This window comes from Prionailurus bengalensis, chromosome F2, assembly GCF_016509475.1.
Source record: "Prionailurus bengalensis isolate Pbe53 chromosome F2, Fcat_Pben_1.1_paternal_pri, whole genome shotgun sequence".
NCBI lineage: Eukaryota > Metazoa > Chordata > Mammalia > Carnivora > Felidae > Prionailurus > Prionailurus bengalensis.
Window position 1 is genome coordinate 40,648,111 of NC_057353.1, and position 15,916 is coordinate 40,664,026.

The 15,916-nt window shown below is 36.5% G+C and overlaps 1 protein-coding gene across 1 annotated transcript in view; it reads left to right on the forward strand.

The window, feature by feature from the left end:
* The window catches only part of TMEM67 (transmembrane protein 67), a 54,577-nt gene that overhangs the window by 27,768 nt on the left and 10,893 nt on the right, over positions 1-15,916 (forward strand). Inside the window, exons 15-23 of the mRNA XM_043601374.1 lie at positions 1,444-1,500; positions 3,276-3,374; positions 5,139-5,237; positions 5,491-5,577; positions 7,529-7,628; positions 7,719-7,858; positions 10,171-10,311; positions 13,552-13,632; positions 14,126-14,242. Coding sequence (XP_043457309.1) covers positions 1,444-1,500; positions 3,276-3,374; positions 5,139-5,237; positions 5,491-5,577; positions 7,529-7,628; positions 7,719-7,858; positions 10,171-10,311; positions 13,552-13,632; positions 14,126-14,242 — 921 coding nt within the window. The remainder of the gene's footprint in view (positions 1-1,443; positions 1,501-3,275; positions 3,375-5,138; positions 5,238-5,490; positions 5,578-7,528; positions 7,629-7,718; positions 7,859-10,170; positions 10,312-13,551; positions 13,633-14,125; positions 14,243-15,916) is intronic.

Consider the following 15,916-nt stretch of genomic DNA (forward strand, 5'->3'; position numbering starts at 1 on the left):
AGCGTGGAGCCTGCTTGAGATTCTCTGTCTGTCTCTCTGTGTCTGTCTCTCTCTCTCAAAATCAATAAATTTTAAAAATTAAAAAAAATAATAAAATTTCCTGGGTAACCAAGAGTATATTTATTTTAAGATAAAACACTTCTGGGTCTTTTCTTTAACAATCTTTTTATTTGCTTAAAATATTCCAAAGTAAGTCTTGATAAATTGGAAAATAATAGATACAAAAAGAGTTGCGAGAATCATGAAACTATACTGATGAAGTCCACCTCAGATTCCTTCTAAGTATAGAATGTACAGTTCTTTCATCATTTCTTAATTTTTCATGAGAGGTGTTGCAAAAATTCTACATTAGTGAAGCATTCAGCTACGTCTTGGCTCTCTCACCAACAGCAAATAACTTTCCCTCACATTTTCTGAGCAGATCAAGAGCATCCCTCAGATTTGCCCTCAGATGAATGCCCTCAGTTTTCCTCTGTAATACTTCAGAATCTCTGTTTCATTATCCTTCTTGTCTCTTGCTCCGATTTTTACGAACAGAGTGCCCTTCCTCCTTACTTAATTTTCTACCTGTGCTTGTGTGTAGTACTTTCTCCAGCATCCTGTTTCACCGCTCTTCCCTTATTCAGCCAGCTTCTCTGCTGGCCCCTTTCCTTTGCCTATAACAACTATCAAGTCCTCCTGTCTTAAATACAGTAAAACAACCAAACAATAAAATCTTTCCTCAGTTCTGCCAGCTTTTTAGCTTGCTATCATATATCTTTCCTTGATTTTCCAGGCATTTACTCTTTCATCATTTGCAGTCTAGCTCTTGCCATTTTGTGTCTTTGAAAACCTCTTTCTTAAAGGTCAGCAATGAATTCCACGTACACTGGCTTTATTTCTTTAACCTGACATACAATATTTGACATTGTATTTCCAGACATATTCTTGAACCTCTATTCTGTTATCTCAGTAAGACTTCAGTATCTCGCCTCTTCTGCCTCTCACAGTCCTGTTTCTCTACCCTTTACTGGTTTCTCTTTCTCTTCTTGTCTCTTAATAGAGTGGTATCCCTAAGATTCTTGTTCAGCCCTTTGATTAATGCCTTCTAAGGTGTGATTGTTTAGCTAGTTGCTAAATTCTTGCTGCACAAGATTTGTCACATTCCTCAGTTACAGACACCTATCAGAAAATGAAATATCATTAGTTTGGTTTGACTGCTGTTAATGAACCTAAATGAGCTCCTAATGAACCCCTCTTTCTTCAATGTGTGTTCAAAAGGTATATTTAAAGCAGCGTGAACAATTCCTCAGAGTATTTCCACTTATATATAAATAAAGGTCAACTCTAAAAATACTGATAGATTAAAAATAGGCATTTCTACAACAAATATATCTTTATAGTAAAAGTAGGTTTGTGTTACATAATTTCAGTATGGCTAATTTACTTTGTTTTAAATTTCAGGTTTCTTTCTCAGTCAAATATGAAATGAATCAAGGAGAAGCACAAGTCCAGACAGATGTGAGTTTGTTTTAACTTGTTAAAATATTTACAGTATATTTCTTAATTAAAAAATGTTTAAGTACACAAGGGAGTTGTCAAAATAGTTCTGCGATAGATCCTTCAACCAGCCTCCCCTAATGTTCACCTGTTACATAACCATAGTACAGTGATCATAATAAGGGCATTAATATTGATGTAATCCTATTAACTGATCTGCATATCCTTTGAATTTCATAAGTTTTTTCACTATCCTTTTTTTTTAATTTTTTTTTTAATGTTTGTTTATTTTTGAGAGAGAGAGAGAGAGAGTGTGAACGAGGGAGGGGCAGAGAGAGGGAGACACAGAATCTGAATCAGTCTCCAGTTTCTGAGCTGTCAGCACAGAGTCTTACACGGGGCTCAAACTCGCGAACCGTGAGATCATGACCTGAGCTGAAGTCGGACACTTAACCAACGGAGGCACTCAGGCGCCTGCCTCTCACTATTCTTTTTTTGGTTTAGGACCCAAATTGCTTTTGCTTTTAGTGATCATGTCTCCTTAGTCTCCTTTAATCTGTGACAGTTCCTCAATTTTTCTTTGTCTTTCATGACCCCATCCCAACACTTTTGAAGAGTACTGGTTATTTATTTTGACCTTCAGTTGGGGTTGTCTGATATTTTCTCATAATTAAATCAAGTTTTGATACAGATACTACAGATATGATGTTGTGCCCTTCTCAGTGCATCATATCAGAAGGTACATGATGTCAGGATGTCTTATTACTAATGATGTTAACTTGGATCATGTCTAAGGTGCTATATGCAGAGTTCTCCAAATAGTATTTTTTTGTTTGTAATTAATAAGTATCTTGTGGAGAGAGAGTTTGAGAGGATGCAAATATCCTGCTTCTCATTATCCTTTTGGTCTCTGATTTTAGTATCTAGTGATGATTCTTATCTATAAAAAGTATTACCGTGACATCTGCCTGATGGTGATTTTTCTCTTTTTAAAATTTTTTTTCTATTTTTCATTTCTTCTATTTTTGTTAAATGGAATTCTAGAAGAAGTTGTCCCTTTGCCCACATGGATTTATTTATTCAATGATTTCTTTAAAAAAAAATTTTTTTGGGGGGCGCCTGGGTGGCGCAGTCGGTTAAGCGTCCGACTTCAGCCAGGTCACGATCTCGCGGTCCGTGAGTTCGAGCCCCGCGTCGGGCTCTGGGCTGATGGCTCAGAGCCTGGAGCCTGTTTCCGATTCTGTGTCTCCCTCTCTCTCTGCCCCTCCCCCGTTCATGCTCTGTCTCTCTCTGTCCCAAAAATAAATAAAAAACGTTGAAAAAAAAAAAAAAGATTATCCTAAAAAAAAAATTTTTTTAATGTTTTATTTATTTTGGAGACAGAGATAGAGCATGAACAGGGGAGGGGCAGAGAGAAAGAGAGAAGGAGACACAGAATCTGAAGCTGGCTCCAGGCTCTGAGCTGTCAGCGCAGAGCCTGACGCGGGAGTCAAACTCACAAACCATGAGATCATGACCTGAGCCAAAGTCGGACGCTTAACTGACTGAGCCACCCAGGTGCCCCTATTCAGTGATTTATTTAAATCAGTATAGATTCCTGGATATTTATTTTATTCTAATGATTATAATTCATTACTATCTATCTTCTTGGTCAAATTGTCCTAGATTTGGCCATTAAGAGTTCCTTCAACTTGGCCTCTATCCACCATTTTTTTTTAGCATTTCTTTACTCTATTTGCATATTTGAACATTGATGAAGGAAATTACATATATTCCAAAATGTTGTGTTTTTTTAGATTGCTTTAGGCGTTTTGGGTGGGCTGGCTGTTTTATCATCTCTTTTGAAGACAGCAGGATGGAAGAGGCGCATTGGGAGTCCCATGATTGATTTACAGGTATGATCTCAGGAGTTTTTAAAGTATATTTTCATCTTTTGACTATTTTGTGTCTTTCTTTTAAGATACAGCTGGAGAATGAGTAAAACACTGCCTTCTTTCCCTGGGGTATATAACCAGAAGAGGTGTGTGCACACCGCATTTTCCTCCCACATTGCTGTGTGCCGGTCCACACTCCCACCCGCAGTGCTGTTCTTATTTCCACACATCCTCACCAATGCTTGGTATTTTCCAGCGTTTCCATTTATTGCCAATCTGGCAGTGCAAGTAGTACGTCATTGTTGATTTCATTCATTTGTCTGCTTTTCATAGCCTTTATTAATCATTTTGGTTTCCCTTTTTGTAAACTGCTTGTTTATATCCCTTGCCAATTTTTCTATTTGGTTTCCGGTTTTTCTCGTTGATTTAAAGTAGTTTTTTGTATTTTCTAAATATGAATCCCCTTTTGGTTTTTGATGTTGAAATATGTCCTCCAAATATGACCCATCTGTTATCTTTATCTATGTGTTACTTTGTTTAACAGAGACTCTTAATTTTGATGATATTGTCACATTGATTAGTTTTTCATGTGCCTCTGGAATATTTTTTAGGAAAACCTTCCCAGTCTCAAGATCACAAAGATATCCTACCAGGTTTTATTCTATTAACTTTATAGTTTTACATCTCATATAGTCGTTTTTAATTTACCTTTGTTTTTATTTTTATCTAACATTTATTGAATGTATGCTAGGCACTTTTTGAAAGCTTTATTTATATAATTTATTTAATCCTCACAATAGCTCTATGAGATTAGATACTATTATTATCATTCCCATTTTACACAGAATGAAATTGTGGCAGAAGTGAAATAAACTTTCTACTCATTTAATTTTTTACAACTCAGTAATAGGTGGTATTTATTTCCATTTTGCTGATGAGTTACCTGAGAAAGGCAACATAGTAACTTGTTTGTACTGATACATCTTCCCGACACCAAAGCCAGTGTGCCAAGCAATCAGAGGAGAGGCGCTTGGTTTACTGTTTGGAATAGTTAAGAAAGGCTTTCCAGAGAAGTGAACTTTAGGGTGGGTTGGGTTATCTGAGCATTCCACAGATAGTCGCTGAGGACCTGCTTTCTGATTGCCAAGAACACTACCAGGTGCTGGGATGTGATAGCAAAGACAGATTGGGTCTCTACTTTCAGAGCTCATGAGAGTTTGCCACAGAGAAGAAAGAATATTTGATGGAACAATAAGCAATGCCCATTTCATTCCACAAAATAATTCAAATGCAAGTTAATCATGGAGTGGTTGGAACTGGCATATGAAGTTTAAAAAGTCCATTTTGGTCTAGGTTGTGAAGGACCTTATGGGTCTGGAATTTATACTCTAGTGAAGAGTCGTACATTTTTAGGAAAAGGAATGACACAATCCAATTTACATTTAATTTTTCCAGTTTAGATTTTAGAAAGCTAACTCTGGTGGTAGTATGAAGGACTGATTGGGGTAGAGGGCTCCAAACTAGGAGAGAATTAGGAAGCAATGTAACTTTCTTAGATAGTGAAAAGATAAGCTGGGTTGAGTAAGACAATGTTGGTAATGGACTGAAAGGTACAGATTCAAAGGAACCCAGGAGGTGTCCACAGTTGGGCTTTATAACTGAATAATCTATAGATACATGACACAGGCTTTAAACTTGAGAAACTGGGTAGAAAATAGGTTACTAAAAGTGATAGTATAAATAGATTGAGTCTATAACCGCTATAATTCTCTTTTTAAATTGCAGACAGTTATGAAATTCTTGGTGTACTATGCTGGTGATCTGGCCAATGTTTTCTTCATCATCACTGTGGGAACAGGTCTATATTGGCTTATTTTCTTCAAAGTACGTGAGTTTCTCAATTTAACCTAAATGTTCATACCTGAATAAGTGAGGCTGTCTTTATAGAGGAACTATCTTTATTTGGGGATATTTCTGATCAAGAGAAATGAGTGAGGCAAGTGATGAACTCCCGATTCCTTGAATATGGTATTTACTGAATCTCACCACCTACCTCTTTTATGCTTTCTTTGGTTTATAAATTGTGCTTCTTAAAAACCCTGTATGGTCATATTTAACAGTGTAATTTATATCGTAGGCACAGAAATCTATCTCTGTTTTGCTACCAGTGCCAGCTCAGGAAGAACGTCTTGTTACTTATGTGGGATGTGCTTTTGCTCTGAAGGTAAGTTTTAAAGGACAGGTTCCTGAATTTAAAAAAACCTGCTAATAAACTCATAAGTCTTTAAAATGCTTTCAAAATCTTTGGTGTAAAATTTAGTGTGATTTTACTTTTTTTGTTTATTTTTATTTTTTAAAGTTTTATTTATTTAAGTAATCTCTACACCCAACATGGAGCTCGACCTCACAACCCTGAGATCAAGAATTGCCTGCTCTTCCCACTGAGCCAGCCAGGTGCCCCAAATTTAGTTTGATTTTATTTTTAATTTATTATTTATTCTTTTTTTTTTTTTTTTTTTAATTTGAGAGAAAGAGTCAGGGAGTGGCAAAGAGAGAGAGGGAGAGAGAGAATCCCAAGCATGCTTCTTTCCATCAGCGCTTGGAGCCTGATGCAGGGCTTGATCCCATGAACTGTGAGATCATGACCTGAGGTGAAACCAAGAGTCAGACATTTAACCAACTAAGCCACCCAGCTGCCCCTCTAATCAGTCTTATTTAAAATACTTAAGGAGCTCCTGGGTGGTTCAGTTGCTTAAACGTTCAACTCTTAGCTTCAGTTCAGCTCTCGTGGTTTGTGGGATCAAGCACTGTGTCAGGCTCCAAGCTGGCAGTGTGGAGTATGCTTGGGATTCTCTCTCTCCTCTCCCTCTATCTCTCCCTCTGTATTGTGTGCTCTCTCTTTCTGTCTCTTAAAGATAAATAAACATTAAAAGAAAAAAAAAAAGCACGAATTATTTTATTTTACCAAGAAAGTCTACTTTTATTTATAATAGGTAGTTCATTCTGAAAAACTGACTTAAATAATTTTCATAAGAAGCCATACATATTTTTGAATTAATACAAGTTATATTAATTTGATAAAGTGATATTTAATTATATGACTTTTCTTTTTGAAGTCTGATGGTGCATTCACAATACCTTTAGGCATGAATTTTATCTCTTTAGTGGACAATAAAAGGTACCACTTTGGATAAAGTGCTGAAATCTAGAATTTCTTTTCTCTGTCTCCATATTACTTTCCTCCTCTTCTCATGGCGTCTCCTCTCCCTATTTCATTGTTCTATCAATGTACGGGAAGCTGTCTAACATGGTTCTGGTAGATCTCATCCCATTGTACTATGATTATTAGTGTCTGCTTTTCCCACTGATCTGTGAGCTTCTTGAAGGAAGGAATCATGTCATACTTAACACTTGTATTCTTTGATAAATAATGCTTCTACTAGGAAGAACGCCCCAAATTAAACATATTACTTATGTTAAAAAGAAAAAGATGTGTTTCAACAACACATTTTTAAAAATTAGCAATCTCAATACCAGAAATAGACAGTAAAGGCATCTTAAAACTTTAATTAACACAGTAAATTACAGTTGAAAAATACCTTTACTCATAAAGAAATCAGATGATCTAGAAAATAAAGTGTGCTTTTGGAAACCTAGGGAGAGAGTCAATTATGCATGGCTTCTGTATGAGGAGAAGGTAGTATGTCTACTTTTTTCATATCCCTATTTTAAAGAAAGAAGAAAGGAGGGCAAATTAATGTGTATAAAAATTTTGTGAATTTGTTGATTCCATGTTACTTGATGAGCTTCTAGTGATCCCATAATGATATTATAACTTTGTCATTGTGTATTGTATATTCTTGTGATTAAGTATATTTGTTTCTTAAAAAAAATCATCATTATTTCCATAGGCAGGTTTTTTTAAATGTTACATATTATTTTTGAGAGAGAGAAAGAGAGACAGTGTGGGGGGCAGGGAACAGAGAGAAAGGGAGACACAGAATCTGAAGCCGACTCCAGGCTCTGAGCTGTTACCATAGATTGCAACATGGGGCTCAAATTCACAAACCATGAGATTGTGATCTGAGCTGAAGTCAGCCGCTTAACCAACTGAGCCACCAGGTGCCCCTCCATAAGCATGGATACATTTCAAATGTTTTGTTTGTCATTTTCAGGCTCTGCAATTTTTGCATAAGCTTATGTCCCAGATTACCATAGATATATTCTTTATTGACTGGGAGCGACCTAAAGGAAAGGTTCTGAAAGCTGTTGAAGGTAACTGAAATAACCATTGTACCAAAATGCTTTTGCTGCTTTTTCAGAACAAAGATGAAACCCTCTTGCTTATTTTCTCTCTCTGACCAGGTGAGGGCGGTGTTCGCAGTGCCATGGTTCCTGTGAGCATATGGAGAACATATTTTGTAGCAAATGAATGGAATGAAATTCAAACTGTGAGAAAAATTAATCCACTCTTCCAAATACTTACTGTCCTCTTTTTTTTGGAGGTATGAACTTTTGTAATTGTGTGTGACTTCTGTGTGCCTCATATATATTAATTTCATGTAATTCCAGCTACATTTTTTTTCCAGCTACATTTTCACATCAGTGGAAGTCTTCTAAAGTTTTCTAAAGTAATCAAGCCATTACAAAGAGTGGCTTTTAAAAACTTTGTTAAAATACACATAACATGTAAAATAACACAAAAAATCACCTGGGTGGCTCAGTCTGTTGAGTGTCTGACTCTTGATTTTAGCTCAGGTCATGATCCCAGGGTTGTGGGATCGAGCCCTGCTTCGGGTTCTGTGCGGCGCGTGGAGCCTGCTTAAGATTCCTTCTGCCTCTGCCCCTCTCCTCTGCTCACTATCTCTCTGTCTCTCTAAAATAAAAATTAAAAAAAAAAAATACACATAACATGAAATTTACCATCTTAACCATTTTTCAGTGTGCAGTTCAGTCTCCTTAGGTACATTCATCTTGTTGTGCCACCAGCCCCTAAGACTCTTTTCATCTTGCACAACTGAAATTCTGTACTCATTAAACAACAACTTCCAATACCCCTTCCCCAGCCCCTGACGATCGCCATTCTACTCTGTCTCTTTCAGTTTGATTACTTTAGGTAAGGAGCAGTTTGTTTTGTTTTGTTTATTTTTGAGAGAGAAAGAGCATGAGCAGGGGAGGGGCAGAGAGAGAGGGAGAGGGACACAGAATTCGAAGCAAGCTCTGGAATCTGAGCTGTCAGCACAGAGCCTGACATGGGGCTCAAACTCACGAACTGCGAGATCATGACCTGAGCCGAAGTCAGCCGCTTAACCGACTGAGCCACCCAGGTGCCCCAGGAGCCGTTTTTAAACTACTGGTTTGTATCAAAATCCCCTGGGAAGCTTTTGTAAAATATCTGTTCCTGGTCTCACCCCTAGAGATTATGTTTGACTCAGTAGCTCTGAGGTCTAGTTATCTGTGTTTTGAAAACAAAACAAAACAAAACAAAACAAAACAAAAAACTTTTCTTTCTCAGTCACATTCTTACTAGAATTAGAATTCTGCATCAGAACCACTATCACAGGTGAAGTTTTTCAACCAATTATCATTGAATGCTTGCTGTGGGCTACGTTCAGTGCTGAGAGCTGCACTATGCACAGAGAATGGGTGATGCTTATGATGCCTTTGCAGCTATTTCATGGATCTGGTTGGAATTATTAAAGGAAGTATTCAGTACTGAATAGGAGACTGAACTATGAAAACCATTTATGTGGGTAATAGATTTTCTCAGAAATTAGCTGCTTAAATAAAGTTAGATATGAATTACTAACTCATGTCTGTCTGCCTTCCTTTTTCCTTCTTTTCTTCCTTTCCCTTTCTTTCCTTTTTTAAGCTGGGAAAATATATGTATTTCTAAGGCATATGAATGATTTTTCAAAAATTCATGTATAGTTTTGTTTGTTAAGAGTGTTCTATAGAGCTTTAAAAGGTGTTATATGAAAAAGAATTTTTTTAGATGAGCACATTTGGAAAGCATTGGATTCAATAAAGTCATGTAGATTTCTTTACTGTAAAACTTACCAGAACTGGGGCACCTGGGTGGCTCAGTTGGTTGGGCGACTGACTTCAGCTCAGGTCATGATCTCACAATTTGTGAGTTCGAGCCCCACGTCGGGCTCTGTGCTGACAACTTGGAGCCTGGAGCCTGCTTTGGATTCTGTGTCTCCCCCTCTCTCTACCCCTCCTCTGCTCACACTCTGTGTCTCTCTGTCTCGATAATAAATAAACGTTTAAAAAAAATTAAAAAAAAAAACTTACCAGAACCTTTATTCAATGAGAGTGGAAGGCATGGACAGGAGTATAATGTACAGACTATACTTACTCAGCTATGGCTTCCTTTTATCACAGAAGGTACCTCCTTCAAAAGACATTTTGCAAAAAACATTTGCAAAAACCACTGTTGAAAAGTATAAGAAGTATTTTGCATAGTGCCTGGCATATGTTAAAAATGTGTGAAATGCTAGTTGTTCATTGCTGTTTACTGAGTAAAGTTTCATTCTTCTTGACAGAAATTTTTTAATTTTGTCAGTGTGTGATAATAAGGTTATATCTGGCCCTTAGTCATATTGAAGAGATTTCCAAATGAACTAACTAAATATTTTGTTTTGTAATGAAAACTCCTGGATAATTATTTTTAATATAGATTTTCTAATGTTTGTACAAACTTTTATAAATATTTTAGTTTTTTAAAGTAAGGGTAGGGAGGAGTGTCTCATTTTTATAGCAGAGCCGTTTTCTTTATCCATGTCTATTTAAATTTTTCTTTTTTTTACTTCAGGTTGTAGGATTCAAGAACTTAGCATTAATGGACTCATCCTCTAGTCTTTCCAGAAGCCCAGCTAGCTATATAGCTCCCTATAGCCGCATTTTAAGATACGCAGTGTCTACTGCTCTTTGGCTAGTCATTGGAAGTTTACAGGTAACAACAGATCATACTTTTTAGCAACATTGCCTTTCCATATTTATAACTCTGTTTACATACTAATTATCTTCAAATATTGACCACAATCTTGGTTTCTACGGCAGAAATAAGGTAACAGTGGAAACAACAATAGCAAATAGCTCACATTGTGTTATGATCCAGGCCCTGTGGTAATTAATTGCATTGTAAATATTAACTTAATCTTTATAGTAGCCCTCAGAGATAGTTTCTATTAGTATCCTCATTTTATAGATGAGGACACTGGGGCGCAGAAAGGCTAAATAGTTTGCTAAAGTCATGCAGTTAGAGATCGACAGAACTGGAATTTGAACCTCTGATGTCAGAGCCAACCCAGTGGGCTCCAAAGGGTCTTTCAGACCTGCAGCTTTCTAGTCAGAGGGCGGACTTTGTGTTTAGTTTATATAAACTATAGGGAAAGCTAAGCTACTTTTATTTATTATTTTTTTTAAGGTTCACTTATTTTTGACAGAGAAAGAGAGACAGAGCATGAGTGGGGGAGGGGCAGAGAGAGGGAGACACAGAATCCGAAGCAGGCTCCAGGCTCTGAGCTGTCAGCACAGAGCCCGACGCGGGGCTCAGACTCACAGACCACGAGACCATGACCTGAGCCAAAGTCGGACGCTCAACCAACTGAGCCACCCAGGGGCCCTGTTAAGCTGCTTTTAATATTTCCTTTTTTTTTTTTTTTTTAAATACAACTGAGTGTTTACATTTATTTATATATCATTAAATCTCATTCAGATTGCCAGTACCCCTTGTGAAATTTTTGTTGAAATATTTATTGAGAAAACTGAAACTAAAAATAAATCTTCTTGGCCTCAGGTCCTGTGGCTCTAGCAGAGGATCTTTTCTATGCTCACTTCTGCTATCTTCTTAGACCTTAAAAAAAAAAAAAAAAAAAAAAAGATGAAAGGAAGAAGAGAAAGCAGCATGAACTAAAGCACCTGATTCCAATATCTGCACTTCTTTCTCTTGCTTCTAGACACTCCCATGAATGGAAAGAACCTTTCTGTTTGATTAAAAATTTCTTTAAGTCAGCAAATGAACATGGGACCTTTAGACACACCGCGTTAAACTTTCTCCAGCCTGGCAAAACATGCTATTTTTAAATCATGGTTTGGGATTAAAATCCAAAAATTCCTATAGAATTGGATCCAGGTGGCATTCTGTAACCTGAGAATAGACTCTGAAAATTTACATTTATCTTAAATTGGTGAGACTTGTTTAAACTAGAAGCTACAGGGATAGATCCAGTGAGAGATGGCTTAATAATCAGAAAAGAAAGTCAGGGGCGCCTGGGTGGCTCAGTCGGTTGGACATCCAATTTTGGCTCAGGTCCTGACCTCATAGTTTGTGGGTTCAAGCCCCACATCCGGCTCTGTGCTGACAGCTCAAAGCCTGAAGCCTGCTTCCAATTCTGTTTCCCTCTCTCTCTGCCCCTCCCCAACTCATGCTCTGTTCCCTCTCTCTCAAAATATAAATAAACACTAAAAACAAGAAAAGAAAGCCAAACACATTAGAATTTGAAATGAGGTAGGATCAAAAGAGAATGGGGTTTGATATTTATCATCAATATAATAGGGAGAAAAGTCATTTTAAAGATATATAAGTATACATTTTTCTGAGTAGATTGGATTCATCTGGATGTAGAGAATTTAAAGGAATACCATCTGAACCTTTTCATATTTGGTTAAGTACAACAACAACAAAAAACCAAAATAGCAATGGCTGAAGTAAAAGTGACCTGTATCATGAGAAAGAAGAATGGAGATGTGCAATGCAGGGCGGCTCCATGCTGCCGCCCGGACCCAGAAGCTCTGCCACTCAGAACTTCCCTCTCTAAGGTCACCTTGTGGAAGGAGTCAGGGGGAATAGCTCACCCTCTCTTCTCTAAGAGCCTTTCCAGAAGTGCTGTTCAGCATTTCCTTGGCCAGAACTTAGGCAGATGGCCACACCTTCCTGCACTGGTGTCTTTCAGCTGGGCAGCAGTGTGCCCGCTGCAAAGAGGGTTCTGTCACTAAGGAGAAAGCAGGAAGGATTGGTGGGGCAGAAACTAGTCATCTCAGGCACCACCATCTCACCTCATTCTTTGTTTCTCACCCTGCTTTCATTCTGGTAGGAGTGTTTCTCTCCGTGGGTTATCAGTGTTTATTCCTCAAGTATTGTTAAGAGTCCCTTTAAAAACCTGTTACCGTTCCACAAATTTGTTCATAAAAAGTGTTTTTGATTCTCATAATGTTAAGCTTATTATTTCCTCCTTTTATTTCCCTAAACCCAGCTTCTTCAACTTTTAAGTGGTATCCTTTAGTTTTTAAACTTTGAAAGTTGCTGTTTTTCAAGTCCTTTAAAGGGATTTAAAACAAGACGTATATAGAATGTTAGGGAAGTGTGTTCAGTAATCAGCTGCTGTAGATTCATTTATTTATTCATTCACATATCTGAGTACATTTCTGTACTAGGCTCTGTGCTGGGCTCAAGGATATGCTTAACAAGAACAAGCTACAGATTGTAGCAAATGCTGTGAAGGGCATCGGGAGATGAGATAGGGATTAAGTGGAGGAGAGGTGGGTGGAAGTTAGGAACGGGGGCAGCTTTCAACTGGGTGGTTAGGAAATGTTCTGTTTCTCTGACATATATCTAAGTAGGTCTACGACATAAACTTTTCTCTTTTGATTTATAAAATAATTTCCTTTTCCAGTATTGTTATTAAAGCTAAGAAAACAGTTGAAACCATTCCATTTGAATATTTAATGCAGTATCTGCAGTTGAAATAGAATACTTGATATGTTTTTTATGTGCTACTCTGTCAGGGAAGATTAATTTGAAAAGCAGCATGTTTTCTAATGGCTTTGGAACTTAGGAGATGAGCAGGATTGCAGAACCAAACATAAATCTGGCCACTAATACATTGGTTTATGCTAAATTTTTTAAAGCCCTTCTTTTTCCTCCCATGTTTGTCCTGTCTTGTTTTAATGATACAGAAAAGTTTTTAAAATGCAAAGTAGGCTCCCTCAATGAATCTTAATACAATTCCAAAACCTACTTTCTTTGACAGAAGAATCAGAAATGATAAGTAGGATTGTATCCCACAGGAACCATTCAGAGGCCACTGTGTTCTTGGGTGGACCTTCTTTTTTCTTAAGATACTATACTGTGGCTATAAAAGAAAATTAAATTTTAAAACTTAATAAGTATGAACTTGGCTTAATGTTTCAGATCATGTTCTTTGCTGTCTTTTATGAGAGATTTATAGAAGATAAAATTCGACAGTTTGTGGATTTATGCTGTATGAGCAATGTAAGTACTTTCTAACTTTATCTTGCGACTGTTATTTTTCCCTTTTTAAAGGTCATGAGTACATTAAGAGAGGCTTTAAAAGTGATTTGGTATGATTGGATTTTTTAGTCCAATTTCCCACTGATTGTTAATTCCGGAGATAGTTATAATGAGCTACAAGCTAATGTTTACTGCCTTAGTTTCTTCTTCTTCATGTGCAGTTTCTTAATTATGAATTCCTTATGCTACCAAATAATTCACTCAGCAGAGTCCCTGAAAAGTTTTCATATATCAATCCTATTTCTTCCTTTCTTGGAAAATATCTTCAATCTCATTTCTGTGTTCTTTAAAAAAAATTACTTAATTATCCTTTATTACTTTATTGTCCTGTTTGTATATTTTCCAAGAATTCAACCCTCTTTATTTTGAGAGAAAGAAAGCAATTTTAAGAAAAACTTACTTTTCATTGTTTTCTTGATGAGCTGCTAATAGTTCCTCTCTTCTCTTTTTATAGATATCAGTGTTTCTGTTATCCCACAAATGTTTTGGATATTACATTCATGGTAGATCAGTACATGGGCATGCAGATACTAATATGGAAGAAATGAATATGAATCTTAAAAGAGAAGCGGTATGAAAGTATTTAACATCTTTTTAATTTGAGACATGGGTTCTCTTTTCTTAATCTAGGATTTGTAATAATATTTTTAAAAATTCCTCATTGATTACTTTTGAAAGTTGCTGGGGCACTGATTCATTACCCTGAACATTAATAAAGGGAAAGAATCAAATTTCATCTTACAGTTCCTTATATGAACTGTATTTCAGAGTAACCGAAGAATTCATGAGGGAAAGTTCTTCCTTATAAAAAGAAACTAAAAGAAATTCTACCTTAGAAAATCACCATTTTATAATGACTGATGGATTAATGCATATAGGTTACAATCAGTGGATGCTAAAACAGTTAAGGGTAAGTTGACAGGGAAGGGAGCTTTATAACAAGGAATCAGGTCGACACAATCTGAGCACACTGGCTCAATCTTACTACAAGTAAAAATTAGGAAAATGAACATTATGCACTTCCTGTTATGATGCAGTAGGAAGTACATAGTATCACTCATAAAATATCCTTGCTTAAGAAAATCAAGTCTAAATACAATCAAGCCTCTAGATCTAACCGCCAATTTACAGGAATTAGAGGAGCTAGAGGGATAAATTAAATAATACCATAGGAAGGAATTAGCCATATGTAGAATGCAGGATAGCTCACAAGGTAGATGACCCAGTGTCTCCAGCAAATCAAGAGCATGTAAAGAAGTGGGGTGGGCGGTGTGAGAACTGTTACATAGGAAGAGATTTAGAAACAAAATAATCAAGTACAATGTATAGACTTTGGATCCTGATCCAAACAAACCAACTATAAAAAAAAAAGTCCTTGGGAAAAATTAGGAGATTTAAGGACTAAATATTAAATTATATTAAGGAATGATTCATTTTATTACATGTGCAAATGGCATGGTGGTTTGTTTTTTTTAAGACCTTATTAGTTATAGATACATACAGAAGTATTTACAGATTTGGGGTTGGGTGATGGATGGTTTACTGTTTGTTCTCTGTACTGTGTACATTAGACCACTTCCTTAATAAAATTAAAAAGAAAAATAAATACTTAAGAAGAAAAATTAAAAGGATTTTTTGACTAAAGGACCTGTGACTTGTACGAATCTAGTACATGATTATAGCACGTCTCAGAGAACAATTTATTTAGTACATGAACTGGTTGGTTAACTATTAGAAATTAACACCTGATTGAAAAGTTAAATGTAAAAAAAAAGAATATCTGAGATTGGGAGATGACATTCTAAGCAAAAAGAATAGAAAACATCAGGGGCACCTGGGTGGCTTAGTCCGTTGAGCGTCAGACTTCAGCTCAGGTCATCATCTCACAGCCCCTCGTCTCCAGCCCCACGTCAGGCTCTCTGCTGTCAGCACAGAGCCTGCTTGAGATCCTCTGTGCCCTCTCTCTCTCTGCCCCTCCCCTGTTTACACTAGAAAGTAAACATTAAAAAAAAATAATAATTAGAAAGCATCATAAATGGAATATTCATTGATTTTACTTTATTAATTAATGGAGAATATTTACCTAGCCAACAATCATATAAATAAAAGACATAGCAAATAAGGATAAAATTCTCATAGCAAATATTACAAAGATACTGATAGCAATATTGAAAGTCATAAAGATCAATAGGCGAACAGTTAAAACCTCAATGGAAAAATGACAATTTTTAAATACATAAATGAA